Source organism: Falco rusticolus, chromosome 13, assembly GCF_015220075.1.
Source record: "Falco rusticolus isolate bFalRus1 chromosome 13, bFalRus1.pri, whole genome shotgun sequence".
Taxonomy (NCBI): Eukaryota; Metazoa; Chordata; class Aves; order Falconiformes; family Falconidae; genus Falco; species Falco rusticolus.
The window spans coordinates 30,032,610-30,054,964 of NC_051199.1; the positions used below are offsets into that span (position 1 = coordinate 30,032,610).

Here is a 22,355-nt window from a genome sequence, read left to right on the forward strand (position 1 = left end):
AGGTTAATGTTAGGACAGAGGGGTGCATAGATGTAATGCAGCCTTTCCCTTTAAATCTGCAAATCCAGGATCTCTGTGTCTTGTAGAAGAAAGGGCACTGTCCCTACACCGCAGCCAGCAGTGCCCAGCATGGCCCAGTCCTGCTGGAGTGGACCAGGGATGGCACAGCTGAAGCCAGGACTGTGGGAAGAGAGCAGTCTCTTCATCCGTTAGAGAAAGCCTGATGGATGTACAAAGGGTTCTGTAACCACGCCCTGCCTCATGAACAATTCCAGCTCTTTACATGATTTAAAATAATCAAAGAAATCCTAGCACGGTAGCACATCTGTGAGATGCCACTTACAAGAAGGGTCTGCAATGCAACTCCTCAGCGTTAACGTGACAGCAGCATCTGAACCGCCTGCAGTACCATCTCTTGGCAGCAGCTGATGAGCTCAGTGAGAAAGTATTCAAGTACAAAGAGCTAAATGGAAATTCTACCTCATTTAACCACATCACAATCAGCCTGGGGAATTTTTTGATTTTTTTTATTTAAGACTATAACCTCAGCCTTGATTGCTTTTATGCAGCTTTGATCATTTCCTGATGTCAACACACACATTTTGCTGTGCACTTGTTCCCTCCTTGCACAGTGTTGATGTAGTAGCACTGCAATGGTTTGACAATATGAATTTCACTGGTTAATATCTGTAATAGCTTTAGCTACTGTGAAGAACAGAAAATCTCCTTAAAAAAACTGATCAGAAGCAATGTTTACATAGGACTTACCCGACTATTGTAAAAGTCAGCCAAAATCTACTTTTCTACAGATTTCCATGTAGTGTTACTCCATTAGCTGGCTGTACTGCCTCCCCAGTCCTCGGAGCTTGTGCAGTGCAGTCTTCTCCCCTCCCCACAGAACACCTGGCTGCAATACCATCTATAAATGCTTTGTATGGTAAACTAAGCAAATTGAGTTAATACAAAGTAGAGAAAAAATAATCCTATGTGTATTTTAAATGTAGTCTGTGTTCCACTTCCAAAATGAATGCATTTAAAAAAAATAATCATATAGACTTAACTCCTACATTACATAAATAGTAATAAATTTATCGTGTTTTTTCAACTCTAATACCAGCAAAATGATATATTTGCACAGGTTTGAATAATAATGATTTATTTGTGGTAATTTTGATTTACAGTTTACTTGTGGTTTTGCAGTCAGCTGATAATACATAATACCTTACACCACTGAAAGTCACCCAGCTGTCAAGACTCAAATGCGGAATGTGCAATACTTACCGTACAACATCAGTAGCAGAGACAGGTAACGGGAATAACTCATCTAGGGCAGCTTCAGCTACAGAACTGCTGCCATCGCAGAGGCGCCTTTGGCACATTTCCCCCCCTCGCTGTGTGAAAGCTGGTAAGAGGTTTGTTACTGGAGGCACCAAGTGAGACAGAGAGATTCGCTTCCCATGAGGCTTCACTGGGAGCCAGAGACTTCCCTCAGGAAACGGAGCAAAACCCGCTGACTGTTGGAGCCTCATTACTATGTCATGCGCTCCTTTAGAATCAATCACCAGTGAACTTTATATTAAAAACACCAAATATGAAACACTGCTACTTCTAGTAGGTTTATTAACATTACATTGTGGCTTTTAATATAAACTTTAAGAAGTTCTAATACAAGCAATAGACCCACTTCAGCACCTTCTTACCACAATAAGAGCAAGAGATAATTGGTACTTTAAACGAATTTTATAAAGTGCATATGAAAATTACAGTCAAATAAAAATTTATATTGATGCTTGTTCTACCAACAAAGGAGGAGGTGAACATTTTAATGAACAAATTAACTTCTATGCCAGAATTGGAAGTGCCTTTCAGTTCAGTAGTTTGGTCCAGTGCAGTTCTTCTAAAAAAACCCAAAACCACAACAAAACCAAAACAAACAAAACCCAAACAAACAAAAAACAAGGATAAAAAAAAAAAGTGTTTCCCACAAATAAATGAATCCAGCATTCTTTGTCTTCTTTAAAAGTAACAGGACCTAAAAAGCACCAAATTCATAAAATCTGCAATAACATTCTTCAAATAGGCCCACAAGTCCATATATTTAAATCTAGTTAAACACAAAAAAAAAAATCCCCAAATGCAAAAATCCCACCTTGTTACATATTCACATCAACTGCAGCACAAAAAATAATTACTGAAATAATAAGAGAAGAAAACTAAAGTCTGCTTTCTAGCAATAACTAGTGCATTGTGTTTTGAATGTTCTCTTCTTCAGTGCAAACATAACATTACATCTCCCTTCCATCTCTGCTTTAGAAGTGTGACGGATGCCCATACTGGTTTACTCCTTGTTGTGGCTGGTTACCTGGTTGATAAAGCAAAGGGAAGTGTTTGTGCCTTACGGCTGTACTCCACAGAAATACAGAAAAATACCTGTTTCATGCAGCAGTAGCAAACAACACTCGGTACAGTCCCTTATGTACCCAACGCATGCAAGATGCGCGTGTTTCCTTGGGGACTTTCCCTGCAGCACGACTGCAGAAGCCAGGGAGGAAACATGCAGCAAACGGCAACTGGCCCACTGGCCCACCAGCCCCAGTGCTGCAGTGACTCAGGCTTCTCTGGTGACCAACAGAAACTCGTGGGATGCACCAGCACGAGAATTTTGGTATTACATCACTACTGGGACCGGCAGACAACTGTCATCAGGTAAACTACTTACAAGTATATATGGCAGCACATCTCCAGAAAAATAATTCCATATTCAAATATACGTATGTACATCTACACACACACACTTACTGGAGAGCTGCTTCTGGAGCTGCCTGACCAGCGCTGCCGTCTGTTGTTGCTGCTGCGTCTGCTGTAAGCCTTGCCTCGGAAACTGTGAAAGAAACATGAAAGGTGAAAGAAACAGGCAGAGCGTGCGTGCCGTGCCAGGTGAGCCTGCAGCTTGTGCCACCCCGTCAGCTGCTGCTGGAGCTGGGGAGGGGGCAGAAGGTGGGCAGGCCGGCCTCTGCAGCAGGTCCCAATGGATTCTAACAGCACAGCAAGGTCACATGGAACAGGCTTCGAACTTTGAGAGCATTTGTTCCCTTCACCCCCCTGAAATCCTGCACATTTCCAGCTGGGTTACAGGTACCACCCATGCCCAGCTGCACGCAAGGGACAGAGTCAGTCTCTGGCTTTCCCACCCCTGGAGAGGCCAGTTTTCATCCTACAAGTCACTCTCAGCTGCTTTACTGTCTGCACTGCTCAAAGACAAGGCAAATCAAAACTGCAACTCAAAACAGACAGCCTTTTCAGCATTTTTAAACACATGCAGTTGAAGCATAATAGTCAAAAGAAGCTTCTAGAAAAGTTTTTTCCCCAGGGCAACGGCTCTTCAGATAAAAAGCAGGGTAAGCAGAAAGCACAGGCTGCTCACTTTGCTGCACGCCTGCTGCAGGGTGGGAGCTGCGCACAACTCTTGGCTCCAGCCGAAGTGGAGACAGATCAATGCCCAGCCAGCTGGGCCAACTCCTCCACAGAGCAAAATCATCATCCTTCTGTTCCCTACCCAAGGCCCACCAGGACTGAGACAAGGACCTTCCTGCCCATGGCATTCAGCACAAAAGGATTAGACACAAAAAGCCGCCAAAGAGATCTGCTGTTACTAAATTAAATCATGACTTCAATCACTTGGAAAGTATTCGGTGTAAATGTACCGACTCTCACATATTGGCAGCCTATTTACTGACCCACGAAGGCTATCGTTCAGGTAAGGATGGGTAGGAGAACGAGCACCCACTTTGCTTTCCACACCTCTGGCTGTCACTCAGGAAAAAAAAAAAATCATTCTCTATTAACAACTTTTGTTGATCATCCACATTTATGTCAGAGCATGGAATATATTACACACCACACTACTGCATTAGGACAGACAGACCTGCCACAGACTGCCTGCGTGTGTACCCCAGTGGGATGGACACTGCTGGTGCCAAAGGTCTGCGTATACCAGCAGCATTTTCTTCACTTGGAAAAATGCATCACCTGTATGAAAGAACAATGCCTGCGCACCAGCGATCAGAGACTCCTGAGGACAGACAGCTGACGGCACAGCTCCCGCATACCTAGCTACTCCTGGGAGGGAAATAGTGATGAATGAGGTACTGCTATGCCAGCAAGCACAAACTGAACCAAGCCTTCACCATTTACTGTGTCTTCCTCTCAAGGCCTCCGAGCTCTGTTTCCCAAGTCCTGCAACTTTCCTTCTCATTAGATTTGATGAAAATGCATGTGCTTCTAATTAAGTGATTTTTTTTTTCTGCTTCTGCAGAAGGATACACAATACACCTTACCAGTTTGAAAACTTGGTGTGCTGAATAAAAATGGAGTTATTCAATACTCTAACAACATCATAGGCGCTACAGAAAATGCCTGTGCTTTGTTTCAGTGAAACCTTTTGCTTAATGAAGGGAGTTGCGATGTTTTACAAGACTTCAGCATCTTTTTCCTTTCTGAAACCAAATCCTGTACTTAAAATACGTTGTGTAATCTTCTGGCTAACAGTCCTGAGTAAATGCTGACTTTAGTAAAAAACATTAACCACACCAGGGTTTCCTGGGGACATGAAACCAACACACAGAAAGCCTTCTGCTGTGCTAAGTGCTGGGAGAGGAGCTTGCAGCCAGGCAGGTGCTCACTCTCTGCGACTCTCTCACACATGTTGTTTGTTCTTGACATAAACACTTTAAGAAAAACTCAAAAATGAATGCAAATTATCTTTCAATAGCTGTCAGATAAATGTCTTTCATTTATCCTTACTCTTGCACTTACAAGCCACACCTCAGAGTTTCTCTATCAGATCACACTGATTAATGCTTTTAAACTCAGAAGGTAGCTATTTCAGCATTACTGTTATTTTCTCCATTTTTCTACAGCAAACTTTTTCTAGTTATCCTCACCTACCCTAAATATGCCTGGAAGAATTGCCCAAATACAGGAAACAAGCATAATGACATTATACATTCACTATTCATAAAAAATACTGGGTAGTGATAGTGATTTGGTAAGATCATTACCTAAACGATAAAAAGCTCCAATTCAGCATACAGGAATGTCTCAGAAGCGATTTTGTTTGCACAGCTGTCTTCAGGCAGCTCTGTTTTATGACTAACGATTTAATTTAAAAGGATCTTCAAACAATGAAACCCATTTCTTCCCCAGCCAGTTAGCAGTACAACCGAGAAATCAAAGGCCCAAAGTCACCGACAGCCACCCGTGATGTGACCTCAGGCAGGGCTGGGAGCCCAGCAGTGGCAGAGCCACCAGCGGCCGCAGCCGACACCAGAGAGAGCAGAGCAAGCGTGGATGCTTGCACAGACACGGCGCAGAGAAATGCCAAGAATCAGCACCCTACATTTCCAAGTGAGTGCTTTTCTCAGTGTCACATCAAAAACTAGTTCCACAACTAGCATCAGTTGTGTACGTGATCCTGCTTTCACTTCAAAACATTACAGAGACAAAAAAATCCACCAATTTATATGCAACAGCTACAGACTTCTCATCAAGTTTAAATTTTTAAAGATAGCAAGGGCTATTAATTATTACTATGATATATTAACTAGGATAACTCTCATAAAAGTGCATAGCACAGCAAGCATAAACAGGAAGAATTAATTCCGGTGGCAGTAAGGCGTTAATTTACTTTCACCTGCTGCTCTGGGACTACTAACAGGTATCTGTACACCCCCAGGATGAAAGAACCCTGACTTTTCAGCGGGGTTTACTTGGTTCTGTATCAGGTTTTCAAAATAGTCATGTATTTATGCTGCAGTAGGAGTAAGACTGAAGATGACTTTAAAGCACCTCATTATTTCCCCGCCTCTGAATTTGCACAAAGAAATTTAAGGCAATTTGTCTGGGCAGTCTTATTCACTGGTGATGGAAAAGAATCAGAACCGCACCAGTACCCATTTTTTAACTATATCCCCAAGTAATTCTCAAAAGAACTGCTATGGGTGGTTATTTGTATTGTTGGCAAATTAACCATTAGTTTTAAATCAATACCACGAAGTGTAACATCAAAAAGATATGTTAGAATGAACTTTTCCTACACACACACACAAATCTCTTTTTTGCCCAAAACAATGTGCCGTCATTGGCCCAACTTTGGCGTCAGTTTTGACTGAATTGGTGAATGAACCATGGAAGTGCAGGAGGCAGTGTGTACTCCGGTCCTGGAAGGAGCATCTCTGAACAGCAAACTGCAGTGCATTGCTGCAGAGGCACTGAGGGTCCAGCAGGGCAGTGCATGAGCCCTCCTTGCCACAGCCAGTGTTCACTTGCCTCCCCATCAGAGGGTCGGCAGGCAAGGTCACCCCCAGCGACACCTCAGCGCATGCGTGACCCACCTCTTGCCACGTTTTGGCGAGACGGACACAGTTGCGTGGTCTCCTGCGGACAGGTGCAGTTTTCCTCTGCCCACGCTTGGAGCCTGCCAGGCACTACCTGGATACACTAGGAGGCTGATACCGGGAAGCTTACACAAACCCTCTCCCCAGACTGCCACACCACCCGCCTCGGGAAGCGACCAAACCCACCCCCATCGCTACCCTGGCACCTCCCGGAGCACCTGGCAGCCACCTCTGCTTACCAAAGGCTGCTGCGGCTGCACGGGCTGGAGACCAAGCGCCTGCTGCTGCCCTGGCTGCTGCTGCTGCTGCAACTGAAAGAAGATGGGCATTGAAGCAATGGTGAGACGACACACGCTGCCTCGGGGAGCGACTGCGAGCCAAGCAGGATGGCTTTTCAGGAGTGATTTCCAGCACAGGATCAGGGCTGGCTTGCTGCACCGGTTACTGAAGGCCCCATTTGGGAGAGGCCTCACAGCTCTCCACTTCCTGCACCAGCCACATCAAGGCTGATGGGGAGCATTGTTAATAGACAAAAACTCAAAAGTCGGTACACTTAATTTACTACAACATCAAGATATTTTGATAGAATACATTATCATTCCACAAGAACTGGCACAGATAGTAATTGCATTAAAATGCAAACATAATTTGAAAAAATAATTTGAATAATCAGAAGGCCATGGGAAGGATTTTTAATGTAATTTACTTCCTCTGTGCCCAACCCTACGTATTTAGCTGATACACTGACAATTCTCTCCAAATTAAAAATATATCATCAAAATATAGGAAATAGGCCAGATGGGCAGCAAGCCCTTTGATTTAATTCTGGTATACATTATAAAGCCAGAGCAGAACCACTGCTTTGGTCTCACAGTCTGCCAGGCCATTCTCAGATTTAGCTTCCCCAGAGGCATTCTACAATCTCGAAACAATGGAAGTACTGAATTTTACTTCTACATCCAGAGCTCTCCTTTGGAAGCCCCAAATGTAAACTGAATTATTGCACTCAGGTAAAAGCAGTTCGGGTTTATATCACCAGGCTCTGCTGCTCTAGACTTGAAGACATGTGCAAAGCGAGCACATAACCCCACCACCTGGCATGGTGATGCTTACACTCCCTCCCTGCACTGAGACACCCTTTGCCTCTGACACAGCCGAGTCCCTCACCTGGAAGAGCCTCTGCTGTCGCATCTGCTGCTGTCTCTGTCTCACCGACTCCGGAGGCAGCTGCACTGAATTCAGGGTTGGGTGGGGACCCGCAGTCGATGCACTGTCCAGTCCCCCTCCAACCAGGGAATTTGGCTGCAAAGGCTGATGGCTGAGTCTGGTCAGAGGAAAAAAATAACAGATTATTTACAGACAGAGCACAAGTTACTCTAGGAGTACTCAACTGTAAGCTGTGACACTAGGCTTCCATAGATCTAAAAGACATTACATTCTACAGGAAAAATACATTTCCAAACAGGAATGCTTTGAAAAATATTCCATGATAGAAGCTGTACCACACCATTGCCTGGTAACTGATGAAGGTAATAACATGTTCCTCTAAACAGAAACAGATCCAAGCATTCAACTCTTGTTTTATTAGGAAGAGTGATGAGTTTCTACAATTCAAGCAAGAATTCCACATAAGCACCAAAATGTTCTCCAGACCGAAAGATCTCATTACGATGAATTTAGAATTGGTCATCATGAGGTGGTCTTTTTACTTTCTAAAATACTAAAAAAACCACACCAAGAAAGTGCTTTCTTAGGATGTTATGGGAGTAATTTAACATTGACAAAGCAGAAAGATATACATGGGGAAAACATGCCAGCTAGCTAGCTCATAATTTAGCTTAGCTGTTTAAAACTCAGTAAAGCCAAGGCGGTCCACGTTAGCAGCTTTATTCCTAACCCAAGGCACCCTGTAAGCTTTACTACAAGGCTGTCAACCAAGCCAAGGCCAAACTTTCTGAAGAGGTGCAACCCTATCCATAATTGAGCATATTCTTCAGACATCCGGACTTGCAAGAATTTAACAGAAGTTAAGGAACCAGCAGAATATACAGTAACATTCACAATCCCAGAAGCGCCGACTTCATTAAATATAACAATATAATGTTATAATTCAATATATAAGCACCAACTTCAATAAATACAGCAATTGATTAGCAAGTCATTTAAGTACACCTGAACTTAGCATCTAAAGGAGATTTTAGTTTTGGGATCAAATTAGAGCTGAAGCAGAGAAAGAATAGCATCTCTACTTGGTAACTGAGCACATCAGCGGCACTCCAGGATAAGTTACACAGGAACAGTGAGACAGGACTGCAGTTCTGGCAGCCAGACCACCTCGTGATGACTGATGCCTACGCGCAGCTGTGCTGCTTCAACGAGCTCACAGATGGGGTGAGCGCTGTGCTGCACAGGTACCCCATCACGGCTGCGGATGGGCAGTGCGTGCAGAGGCACACCTTGCAAATTTCGACTGTTCCCCACCCCCCAACTCCCTCTTTAATTTAAGCCTGTGTTTTGGGGAGTCACTCTACATCTATTTGAAGTGGAAATTAAAAGTGATAAAATTTCTGATTCGGTTAAGAGCAGAGCTGGACTGTCGCAGCACTCCCAAAACCAGCCAGCTGCAACAAGGTCTTTTACCATCACATACCAACACACTCTTCATGACAGTCCCTCTGCTGCCCTCTCCTAGTCTCTCCTCATCCAGAGCACACGTTCTCTCTTCCCTTCTCTCTGCTTCTTCCATCTCCCTCTTCATTGGCTGCCCAACCACTTAACAGAACAGCCACAGCTGCACCTTGTCTACATCAGCCAACCCTGAAGCCAGCCCACGGTTGTATATTATCAATTATAATTAACCCAGCTTCATTCCTCTACACTGGACTACGCTAAAGTGTTAGAAAAAAAATAATCTGATTCAAGACCATCATTGGAAACACCAGTTTTCTACCTTGTTTACTCTGTGACACTCCCTTTTATAGATTTCTTTCCTGCTTAATTTTCCTTCTGCTTCATTACATTTCTTTAACAATTAATATTTCCTCTTTCTCACAGGCATTGCAACTTAGCTGCACCTCCAAACCAAAATCAATTTAGTCTATTCAGGCTTAGCAAAAAATTCATTTGTCTATTGCTAGTTAAAACTACCAAGTTAGTCTTGTGTTTTCTTGACTAGAGACTCTTTGGTGAACCTGGAGTATTTTTTGTTTAAAACCACACACGTTTGCATAATATGGATACCGTATCTGTGTGTGTAGTGAAATAAGACCCAACAGCTGTCTTTAAATTAATTTTTATGTTCTACAAACACACAGGACAACTGGGCTACAATATGTGCCAAGACTAACTTAAAATAAAAATTAAATGAGGGAAAAACCAGGGGGAGATCGGAGAGAAAGGCATATTTATTGCTAATTAGACCCAACTTTAACCTCATTTTGATTAATACACTTTATTTGAAATAAAGCCTCAGACCTTTAAACAAAATTGCCATGAAAATCCTGCATGTTACCAGTTACGAGAGCTGCAGAGGCTCACCGCTGAGTGCCTGTCAAAGGCTGGATATATGCAGCAGCCTGCTGTTGAATATATCCGCTGGGCTGCTGTTGCATCTGCCGCAGCCTCTCCATCAGCACGGGGCTGGAATGAGCTGCTGAATATGCTCGGGGGTTGTAGCTGGGGGAGAGCACTACACCTGCAGGCTGCTGCTGCTGCAAAGGCATCTGAGTGCTGTACATTGTGTATCCGTGAGGCATGCTCTGCAGGGAGAAGGGACAGACCAGTAACTCCACTGTGCCTGTATGTAACTTAGCTTAACTGTAAAAGAAAGAGACAGACGTTATCAAACAGCCCAAGCTTGGGCAACCAGAGGCAAGTCAGTGAGACGCAGAGCTGTACCCATGCCCCGACCTGCCAGCCCCCACGCTGCCTGTACCCCACGTCCCTGCGGGTTCAGGCAGCTGCAGCGTGGTCACAGGCAGCAGGATGGCATTTGCACCATGCTCACCCTTCCCCGACAGGCCCCGAGCACCAGTGGGGCTCTGCTCCACAGCTCCATCTCCTCCTCCCCCCACAAAATCCCCAGTACCAGAATGACCACGACATAACAAGAGTTACTGGTATCTCACCTGACATTGCTCGTATTTCAGGCTTAACACTGAAGTACACTTGCCTTTACCAGCAACAACATTAGGAAAAATTAGGAAGCAACCACATTAAAAATGTTTAAAAGCCAAAGCATGCAGAGACCACAAGCATCCTAGAAGGAGGCCCCACCATTACCCTCGGTCACCTGCACGAGGCACATCCCAAGCACAGAAAAGCAGGCTGGGGGCTGTTTAAAAGTATTTTTATGCAGATGCTCCATGGGAGTGATGCAGTACCTGTGCTTGCTGTAACCCTGGGTACTGTGGAAGCTGAGACGGTGGTCGAACTTGCGGAGTGAAAATAGCAGCTTGGTCCATTGGCTGACCCTGAAAGACACATAACCCATCAGATACAGCCTCTGCACCCCAAACAAGTCCAGTTCTGGACACAGAACCCACCAAATTGTGTCCTAAAAAGTCATGGAGAGACTTGATCGCTTCCTTCAAGACAGCACCGCTGCTCAGTGCCAAACTGCTGAACTGTATTTACTCACAGGGAGATGGAAGAATTGACTGCTGTCTGATGTCTGACACTACTGTAACACTGCAGCCGTGAAGAAACAGCCATTTGCTGAACAGTCCTGCCAACACACTTAAAAATGGGGTTTTGCAAAGGATTAGAAAAAAACATTCTACCTGTCTTGAAGACAGTACATTAAATTATACAGGAAGCTTAGAGTGAATTATTATCTCTAGTATAAATACACAGTTGATATCTTTCTCAGGCTAATTACTAGCTTTCCCCTGATGAAGCACGCAAAATGCTGATTAGCAAATTTTATGACGACATACAAAATACCAGTATGATAAATGGATAAGCAAGCATCTCCAGCTCCCAAGCAGTACAGCTTGGAAACACACTCTGTATTTGTGATCAGCAGACAGCCTTGTTTGTTCACTTCAAATTGCCTCAATATTTATGCCCAATTAATGGCAACTCACTTAAAGATTTGAACTATAAATGCATTAGCATGTTTTGCAGCACCAGGAAAAAATAAAATGTTCGACTTAATTTCAGGACCAAGATTGTAATAAAAATGGTGAATGAGAATTTGCCAAGGATACAATCAAGTCTGTGTATTTTCCGTGCAATTGTGATGCTGCACAGCTGCACTTGATCACTCTGAAAGCCATTCTACTCAAACGAAGCTCAGTAGCAGACACGAGCTGGAAGGCGTGATGCTCCTTCCCTGTAGTTGCACTGTTCACCACAAAAAACTAACAAAAACCCCAAGCCCTCCAACAAAGCCTTCACCATTTTAACCAGGCTATCCTTACAGAGATGTATTATAATTCAAGGCTAAAAGTGACTTTAAGAACACACTGCAAGCAGCAACATGACAATCAGGGCTACCTGGTGGAAAAAATAATCTCCCACAGGACAAAATACCCAAGCACCATTGGAACTCTCCTCCTTTATCTGCTCCCAGCCCTTCAGTGGTAACTGTACCAACTGTTGGCAAGTCTGTAAGCACAACCAGCCGTCCTGCAGTTCAGCTGTTATTTTGCATTGAGCTTAAAAATACATGCATCCTCATTGACAGACCTGGGAAACAAGCAGAGCTACCTATTGTGAACGGGAACCGCTGGGAGAAGCAGTACAGTAGAGAGAAAGTGTTCCAGCTTCAACTGATCTGGCCCCAGGAGATACAGACAGCTGTGACCGGGGCTGGATTAACTGCCCTGTGCTCTGGGTAGAGAACAGACAGAAGGGGTCAAGGGCAAGATGCAAAACCAGGGGCAAAGCTGCCACAGGGCTGTCACATACTCAATTTTTTTCATACCTTCCCTTCTTTTAAAAGCAAACAGAAGAGACTGACCTAGCCAGGCTGCGTGCCAGCCTCTGGAACCACAGCTAAAGGGGTTACAAAGGTGCAGACAAGGCAGCAGGAAGCTCAGATACCACAGGCTATGCCAAGGAGGCAGAAGCTACACTAAGAATTTGTTTTAAAACCAAGCCAATATCTTGTGGAAAATTCCTAAAAACAAATTAGGGAGTATAGAAGGTGCTAACAGAGTAACATCTGTCAGGCCTGACAAAAGTTCAGACAAAATTACATTTATCTGGAAAAAATCTGTAAAATCAGATGTGGAGCTCTCAAAACCACCACCTGGAAGGTGAGGAACTCAAAGGCTGAACAGCACATACATCTGGCAGGTGGGATGCACATAAACCCAGTGTCAGCCAAATACAGGGGGAAGGTATTCAAGCACTTCAGTTTTTTTTTCTTTTTTTTAAACGGAGGCAAAAGAAGAAAAACAAAAAAAGAACAAGAATTTCTCCCAAGAAAATTGCTTCTGAAACTTTTCCTTAAGGTGCCAATCACAGGATAGATCAAGATGTAACCTCAAGTCACCCAAAGGTGAAATCTGATAAAGCCATGACTGATTTCTAGAAAAAAAGAAGTAGCCTTAAGCTCTTCTCCCCAGTGATACAAGCCCCCGTGTGGGTTCTGCCGGGCTGGTGTGCAGAGCGGGGCTCCGTCTGCTGTCCTTTTGTTTCTCTCAGTGGCAGCTAACCTGGTGCACCCAAGAGCAAAGTTTGTCCACTCGGGTCTATGCAGCGTAAAGTGTTCGTCCAAAGTCAGTGGAAGTTGTATCAATGGAAACTGCATTAGGCCCTAATTCTGTAAGAAAAATACTAAATAAGCAGCTGCGTGATCCCAGCAATACACAGTGGGCAGAAACCCACAAGTGAGTTTTGTCACTGACCTTTTTGCCACCGCCTGAAGTGCACACGAAGCAGCGGGGCCGGCAGGGCGTGTGACTCGAGAGCAGCATGCCCGTACTGCAGGCTTCACTGCCCAGGCCAGGCAAGCACCACACGCAAACCCAAGTGTGAAAGGTAAGCAAAAAGCTGTTCGTTAGGTAGGGAACAGACCGGTTTATTCCATGGCAGCACATGGCCACCAAGCAATCTCCTGCATTGTGAGAGAGCACTGCATTCCTGAGCAGCAACAGCAGATGTTGCTAAATTCAAAGGGGTACTTCTCCCTCCAGGCATAATTCAGTAAAGAGTTAACCAAACATGCGAGCCAATTGCTGCAAGCCAGAACTGTGCATGCACGTCAAACCAAAACAACAACAAAAAAAGAAGAAACCCAAACCTTTTTACTCAATGCTAATGCAATGTTACAGTAATAACCACTGTGCTCTTTGTTCTACATGCACCCTAAACTGAAGCAAAATGTACTGCTTTTTCCTGCTAAGATATGGGTCCATTGTGTATTTGCAGGGAATTTTCTTCTAGGTGGTGCTGGGGCTGGCAAAAGTGATTGTAGCAGCCATGGCAGAGTAGGCTGACTTGACCAAAATCTGACCAAATCTGACTTTGAAAGTAGGTAGTAAAACACTAGCACTTATTTAAATAAGATGATGATGATGATAGATTTGAGAGACCTCATGGTATACTTGCTGCATATCTAGATGTGCCCAATTAATTGCAAACATGGTGATCTGTACCCTATTCTGATATGCTATCAGTAATAACAGGAACGATTGCACATGTGTAAAATATGGACAACAGGGTAAGCAGCAAAGCTTTTATAAAAACACATTTTGCATTGTCTTTCCAATTAGTGCTTTTAACAACATTGCAGTTTCCTTAAGACAGGGCAAAAGTCCTGCAAACTAACTCTAAACCTGCTTTTCTAATTAATACCTGGAAAGCTTTCCAACACAGACATTAGGGATGAAAGTTCATGCCATTATTGGTTTTCCCCAGAAACAACTGAATTCTATGAAACAATAATTTAACAGGTAAGTGTTACCTGTTACTTGCTTTGGAAGTAACAAAATATTATTCTATTAGTTATACTAATAACTGCACATCCTGCCACAGCTCAGAAACAGACCACCAGGCAGTACGCTGTCGTGCTCAGGTGGGACAAGAAGTATTTTGGAAGCTGCAGCCCACACGGGGCCAGGGGAGCTGACCCTCGCTGCCTGAACTGAGCCGCACAACTGCGTCCCACTGCAGCGGGAACGGGCCCATGCCATGAACGCTTCAAGTGCTGGTGGCATTTGCTGGCCAAAAAGGGCGTGTGCTCCATCCCCTACTGCTCATCGGACAGGCTAGTTCTGCTACGGTGGGCGGCCGCGGAGAGGAGCAGACCCCACCGGCAGCGGTGAGAAGGCAGCAGAATGGGAACAAACAAACCATGCTTAGAGGGACACGGCATCAGACATATCTTGCAGCCAGCCTGATCTTTCACAGCAAGAAGCACAACAGAAGAGGGAAAAAAACCTGATCAACAATATAGTTATTGTAAATTTTTGTAAGAAAATAAATATTCTATGTGAGCAAGTATGTTCACAGCCTTCCCACATGCAGCCACTGCGCTACCTAGGTGAGAGGAGTGCCAAAGCATATCATTCTCATCAAAAGCAAAGTGTGCAGCCTGTGTGTTCAAAGAAACCCAGAAAAGAAAAAATAAAAAGTTCATGGTCTCAGAGTGGTTACCATTATGTTGTCAAAGCCATCCTGAAGGGATACAGCAGTGCTACAGACATCCTAAAGGAAAAGGACAGGCGAGAAAATAGCAAACAATACAAAGAATATACACGATTAGGCTTGGATTGTTAGTGGAGCAGTACAGCACCTTTATAGAGCTCACCTGTATGTAACTCAAAGAATGACGGTGTTTAGGAATGCTAACAAGATCCTTTTAGATGTTTTTTATGCTTATGAACCTCAATACTTTTATGAAATTTATGAACAGAAACTAAATGTGGAAAGGACTCCTTACCATGCACAGGAGCCTATCAATTCCATACATAATACTCAAACAATTTTTAACAAGTCCTGCTCTTAAAGACCTTGCACCATAGCTATTCATTTCCAGGAGCACAGCATGTATGGCACAGCGCTAAGGAGCGGAGTCCTGGACTGACTTTACAAAACTGCCCAGACCACTGCCAGTGACTTCAAGCTGAGTCGGTAATTCCATTCAGCAGCTGCAGAAACTTCCTTATTTAAGCTCTACCCAACAACATACACCACACAGTAGCAATGCTTACAAAGCATCTTGTTCCCAAGTTTTCAAATACTACCTTCAGGCTTCTATACTGTGATAGCATTTTCTACTCTAAATCCAGGGCTGCATGAAGAACTACAAGCTCCCCAGGGATGTGTTCCTGAAGGAGCACACCGTGCACGCATGCAGGCAGGCATCCCACTGGGGCAGTCATAGTGCCAGGCAGCACACAAAGTCCCAGTGCCACTGGGACCTCGGAGGGGCTTCTCTGATGCCAGCATTGCCAGCTCACACGTAGACAACAGGGAAAGCAAAAAGCATGGCCTGGTGAATTGTGCATTCCTTTCATTACAGTGAAAGTTTTCACATATCAGGATGAACTAATCTCCCCAAACATCCAGAAAGGCAGAATGTTAGAAGCAGATGGAAAACAACGTGTCCATCTGTGGTACTGCCCAGCACGCCGTGAAGGACCTGGCTGTGCAGACCACTCTGTGCAAGTAATGGGAAACAACAGCTGGGTTTGGATGGCTCTGGTTTGACTTAGTTTACATCAGTTTAACTTACACTGACTTATTGCTGAAATAAAAACATGGCTGATACGGAACTACTGACTGATGAACATCCAGCACGTGTTATACGTTATCTGAAATAGGCACCTGAACCTACCCTGTCAAATTGTACTGCAGCTTTTACACTGTAAAAGTTCATTCCAAATCTTATGAAAAAAGTTCACTGAAGACACCTTATTATCTTATTTAGTCATGGATTCATGCCTTCATGATAGTTTATTTTCCATACTGATAACCTGTTTATGTAGCACTTTGGAGAAGTTAACCATTGTTCTTTACACCTCAGCTACTGCCCCTGTTTGAAACCAAAAGGGAAACACAGCATTTTTTGTCCTCTAAATGTGACAGTGTTAAACAGCAGCATTCCTTAAATGTGAAAATGTGTTATTTTACATCTTCATTTACTGCTTTTTGATCCATCTAGCCATAAGTACTGATCATTATTTGTTTACTCAAGGCTCTTATTTAAGCTTGTATTCTATCACAGTAATTGAAAGCCAGTTGAACCCAACACTAAAATAGTGAGATACTGCCTAATGTAAGAAATATTACAGGGTTTCTATTAAATAAGGGGCAATAGCTCACTGTAGAGCCCAGTATCCTAACATGTAGGTTACCTAAATCCTCAGCACCTCATAATGCCCACAGGACAGCAGCGACGGATCTAATATCCACTGTACCACTGACAAGATAAAACACACACCTAGAGTCTTTGGGGCCTTGGGCCTTGGGTGTTTTGTTTTGGTTTTTTTTTTGGTAAGGTAGAAGACAGCACACGTATAGGGAAACCCTGGTTTCACAATTATGAACAGCCCCATATAAAACTACTGTAGCCCATCAGCAATTTAAGCACTACAGAGGGCTTCGCATGCATTGTAGCAGACATTGAAAGAGGGATGAGAAGGATAATGAGGGAGGGAGCTGTAACAAAATAGAGACAGCATACCAGAAATTACGAGGATACTTGCTGAAAAATTAACCTATTTTCAGCAAAGAGGATACATCATGGAGTTTGAAGGCAAGGTAGCATAAAGGCAATGTAATATATACTGCAGTGAGGGTAAGAATGGGTACGGAAGGACAAACAGGTGAAAAGTTACTGGGTCTACCACCAACTACTGTACACATATTGCTGATTATCTGGGATCCAAAACCCAATTTGTTGCTCTTGCACCATCGATTCAATAGCCATACTCTGAAAACTAGCTCAGATGCCAAAGGGTGTTGTGCAACAGCCATGTGCGGTCTGGCGTACAGCAGCTGCAGTCTGCCGAAGTGTTAGAAGAAGTAGCAGCTACTTCTAGAGAACATGGGCATCTGTCTGCACACACGTATGGAAAAGGCTCTTGCCAGACCTCTTGGATTTTTCATTGTGAAGAGCATTGCTGTGCCTCTGCTGCTTACTTGTCGCTCAGTGGTATGTAGCACCATGCAATTCCACTATGAAAGCCTCTGTGACACAACAGGGAACACCATCAAGTAGCAGAAGGAAAACCTGATTCTATGAAACACAGCAAAAATAGAAGGGACTAAGGGACCAAAGGGCAAATGAAGTTTAAATGCAGATGGTCCTGGTTAAGCAATATTTGGGGAATTACTGCAGTGGCTAAATACCAGCTGGCTCTCCACTCCATAAACCTGTGCAGGGCAAGCAGCCCCCAGGGAAGGCAAAAACCACTGTGCTGCTCTTCAGACAGAGGTTTGAACAAACCTGTTGGAGAGACCGTGACTGTGCTTGCTGCCTGAGGAGCCGCTGCTGCTGCTGTTCTTGCTGCAGGAGTTTCATCTGGAGCAACTGCTGCTGAGGTGTGATTGCATGGATAGAGGGGGGCTGCATCATGGTGCCGGAGCGCCGCTGCAGCATGTTCGACAGGGCTTGCTTCGTGTTTGTTGGAACGAAGGAGCCTGTCGGATCCAGTCTGGAACCACCTAAAAACCACCCAAAACACAAATGTGTTCTCTGCCTTCGTAAGAGCATTGTTGGTACAGATCACTGCTCATTCATCAGCCCCTATTTGGTTAGCTCTACAGTAATGGTGATAAATTTATCTCTGCAAAGGCAGACCACTAGTGAACTGGATTAAACCGTATTACTGACCTGAAAAATTGAACAGGCAAAATAACTTTGAGGACTACCACTTGTAAATGAGAAAGAAAAGCAGAAAGGCTATGGGCTGTTGCACGTTCTATGTCACATAAAACATTTGACTACTACGGATGAAAAACAAAGTTGCATGTCAGATTAAAAGCGTGGTATGAGCAGCTTACTATGTCAAGCCAATTTCATAATGGGATGGCAGTAATTTATGCACTCTATGCTACTTGATAAAAATCATGTATCTATATGTCAGACTTACAAAGTTAATCTTACACATTTGTTTTTAAAAGCTGCATTTCCTTAAACGTTTTAGCCACTGTCTGGTATATTCTGAAGACTTTTTACACACTTAGAACACAGATCTAGTTGTATTTGGGGCTTCAGAAAAAATATTTAACATTTATAACTGGAACCAAACTTCTAAACTTCTGCGTAATACCCGAGGACACAACAGTATTTCTCAAAAAATCATAAACTGCTGCCCCCTAGAGCAGGTACAATACCTGTTAAACTGGGTAAACGTTAACTGGAAAGAACAAAACAATCCTACAAAAAATGAAGCTGAAAATACCACAAAGCTGAAAAAATGCAAGCCCGTGGATTGATTTATTCCCTCTAGCAGATGTTAAATTAGCCACCATGTTCCTTGGTATGAACCAAAGAAGAAATAAGCCAAACATAAGGCATTTGTTCCTTTTAATCATCCCTTCTCTTCTTTCACTCCTCATTGAATTTCTACTAGCTTTCTTGTACTATTCACCACAAGTAAGTCATTCTTGCTTATCTACCAAAAAAGTTTAATAGCTTAACAGAGACAGAAAGTTTTTCAAAAAACACCCCCAGAGACCTATGGCTAACTAAGGAATAAAATAAATGCCATCAGCAGGCACAGCCTGCTTTGGAGAAACAAAACACGGCTGTGAGAAGTCAGCTTTTGCCACACATCAAATAACGCCATGGTGCTGTGCCTCTGCCTGCCAAGCGCACACATACCTGGTGGGAGGGGCTGGCCCTGCACGAAGAAGCCGGCCTGCTGCGGCTGCCCCACCATGTTGTAACCCCACAAGGCAGACGGCGGATGGTGCATCATTTGAGAGGAAATTGGCGAGTAAGTAGGAGGCACTCTATACAAGTTGTTCTGCGGATATTCCTTGAAATATACAGTAAAAGTGAATGTTACTGACATTCATACCTTACTAACTCATAAATAATGCCAATTTTCCTACTAAATCATTAAAGGCCAGAGACAGTTCCCATTGTCGTTTGCAGTGATGTAAAACACAGATTAAGTCTCAGGCTGCCCACAGGTAATTAACAACTTCATACACACTCCATCCATTTCTACCTTATTGGTAAGTATTTTCTGCAGGCTATGGTAAGGTATATAGCACAAGGACAGTTACAGTATCAGTATATAAATAACAGGAAGAACTTAACTGAAACATCAAATAACCCAGAAAATTATCTTAAAATTACAGCTACTTAAAATGCAACACATTGACAAACTAGCTGGGTACTGACAGAATACTGCCACTTCTACAGCATGTACGACCAGACTGGCAGCAGAGTGAAGAGGACAATTGCACAGAATGCTGCTACTGGAAACGTACATTGTTACTTGGGTGATGCCCAGCATGTTTCTCAAACCCTTGCTCTAGGTGATTCTTCAGCTTAGGAACCCGGACCTCAAAATCCAATAAAAACCCAAAAGGTAAGTATCTCAGAAGCCAGAACAAATTTCACAGTAAAACAGTTTATATCTGTAAAAGAACCTCTTTCAAATTGGTTTCCATTTGAATGGGACCTGGGTTTAAACTGTGTTTGATCTCAACATAATTTGAACTGGAGGAATTTTAGAAATTGATACAAACAGCTGTACTTTACACCGAACAAGAGAAAGCATATACGGAACCTGAATGATATTTAGTAAGATCTAGTCTACTATATTTTACATAGCACGTAAGGTCCTGAGCACTGTACATTCCTCTACACTGAGCTCCACTTGATACAAAACCACCCTCCTTCCAACCACCTCCTCTCACTCCATTTATTAGGACCCCCTCCTCCAGGTGCATAACAATTTCTGAAAGCAGCTAAGACAGCACCATGCAACATCAGATGCTTCAGCAAGAGAGGTCAGGTTTTGTATGGGGCACCAACTACTTACATCAGCTCTTGAGCTTGACTTTGACTTTCGCTTCCGACTCTTTGTCTTCTTCTCATCGTCTGTGGCGTGTTTGCCCTGATCTGAGAGCTCTCCTGACTTTCTTTCTGGTTCCTGAGACACAGGTGTGGTGGGCTCTTCCTCCTCCTCTTCTGGAGGAAGGGGCAAGGGCTCGAGGTAGTAACTCCGTGGCTTGGGTTTGGTGTGCATGTGGTACAGGAGGAGATGCTGCTGCTCCTCATATTTTATTACTTTCCTGTCAACACGAACTGTACCAAACCATGCCCAAGAGAGAGGAGCAGGATTTTTGTGGCCTTCAAATAAATCCCAAGGGGACACCTTTTGTTTTGTTGAAACCTGAAGGCCCTGTTTCAGAATAAAAGTGAAGTTAGCATTTTAAGAAAGTTGGAATGCTACAGCAGACAACTTGCTTTTGTACATCATTAGTTGAGTCAGGAAAATCCAGTAAGGATATTTCCCCTCCACAAAATGTACCGAATGCATACTGGTGGAATTTTAACCTCTATCTGAGGCTGCAACTACATAAGAGCAATTATATTTTTATAGTACCATTTTCTTGTAGCTATGCTAAAATTCTCAAGTTCCACCTCTCACATTTTGAAGGAAAAATCAAGTATCTATCAAAAATTTCTGATCTGAGGATACCATTCCTAAAAGTTTACATATTCAAATAAGGGAAGAAAGCCTAAGCACTAAATCACAAAAAAATGCCTACCCAGTCTGCAGAATAAAAAGCTCTGTCCTTCTCTTCTAAATAAATTCACTTACAATTATGCATCCCTTCAAATTCCCCAAAAATCCAAATATACCCCAGCCCCACCCTGCCTTTTTTTCTCTGTCTCTTCTAAGTAGGATCACCCTCCAGCCTCCTCCCAGCAGGTAACAGGTCAAAAAGTTCCCAGGTCAAATGGGCTCTCGCATGTAGGATTCTGCTTGAAAAGCAAATACTTTGTAAGAGCTTTTGCGGAGTTGGACAATACCAGTCAAGACCCTATAGTGCAAGCTTATGTCAACACTCATCACATTAGCAGTTACATACTGCCCACGTGCTCTGCAGATTCAATAAGGAAGGGCATGCAGCAAACATCACTGATTTTTAAATAAATCAGAAAGTGAAAGGTTACCCAAACTCTTGAATTTGCATGAGTGGCATAAAACTGTTTCCATTTAAGATGCATATATACCTAAAGCTCTGAGACTACCTGCAAGGATCAGCAACTCATCCGGGAGAGGAGGATGGAATCACTGCCAGTGCTGGTGCAAGGTCCAAGTCATGCTAGGCTGCCTGAACCCATTTGGCTGGGGTTTAACAGCTCCCTGCGTGCCTTTCTCTAACCCCCCTCCCGGTTTCACCCTCTGCCCGAGAATTTTCATATGGATCACGCAATCAAAAACTGTGCAAGAATATCTGGAACAGAAACACATTTGATACCAACAAACAGTCTGTCATTTGCAACTATTTTTAAAGGTCTTATTCGACAAGAGCATTCCTCACTTTTGGCATCACTGCTCATAGAAAGCCTACCTGTTCAAAAGAGACGCAGTGCCGTGGCTGAAGCTTTTGTAAGGACTGGGGTTGCACCAGAAAGCTGTATTACAGCAGACGTACGCTGCTTTTATGATACTGCACATAAAGGCATGTATTGTACAAGCTGTACCTGTTTGCTTGAATTCCTAAGCTTCAAAAATCACGGAAAAACTGAGGTGAAAAAAAACATTTACTCTTGCCTGTTTCTTATCAATGGAGTCAAATCCCGCAATTTTGTTCCCCTTGGTGTCAATCAAGGATCCCATTGGCTCACAAGTAATAATATCACATGTCTGCTTTGGCAAAGGGAGCAGCTGGCGAACCTTGTCAATGCTTTCCGACCGCTTGTCTCCCAGCTCCTTCTAGAGAATAAATACATCGATCAATCAAACAGAAAGGGAAGGGGGTGGGGAGAAGAGAAACATTTCACTGCTTTCAGTATTAGAAAATGTCCTG

The 22,355-nt window shown here is 43.6% G+C and overlaps 1 protein-coding gene across 6 annotated transcripts in view; it reads right to left on the bottom strand.

Moving 5' to 3' along the window:
- Positions 1-1,603: 1,603 nt before the first annotated feature.
- Positions 1,604-22,355, bottom strand: part of MED12L (mediator complex subunit 12L) — a 150,067-nt gene continuing 129,315 nt past the window's right edge. For 4 of the 6 annotated variants that reach the window (XM_037407172.1, XM_037407169.1, XM_037407167.1 and 1 more), the window contains 11 exons: positions 22,100-22,261; positions 20,354-20,716; positions 19,180-19,336; positions 17,800-18,017; positions 15,003-15,053; positions 10,778-10,867; positions 9,933-10,153; positions 7,563-7,719; positions 6,635-6,706; positions 2,800-2,881; positions 1,604-2,362 (listed from right to left, as the gene is read on the bottom strand). In XM_037407172.1, the coding sequence (XP_037263069.1) occupies positions 2,310-2,362; positions 2,800-2,881; positions 6,635-6,706; positions 7,563-7,719; positions 9,933-10,153; positions 10,778-10,867; positions 15,003-15,053; positions 17,800-18,017; positions 19,180-19,336; positions 20,354-20,716; positions 22,100-22,261 (1,626 nt within the window). In that variant the 3' untranslated portion in view covers positions 1,604-2,309. The remainder of the gene's footprint in view (positions 2,363-2,799; positions 2,882-6,634; positions 6,707-7,562; positions 7,720-9,932; positions 10,154-10,777; positions 10,868-15,002; positions 15,054-17,799; positions 18,018-19,179; positions 19,337-20,353; positions 20,717-22,099; positions 22,262-22,355) is intronic. The other 2 variants (XM_037407173.1, XM_037407170.1) reach the window with 1 other exon arrangement.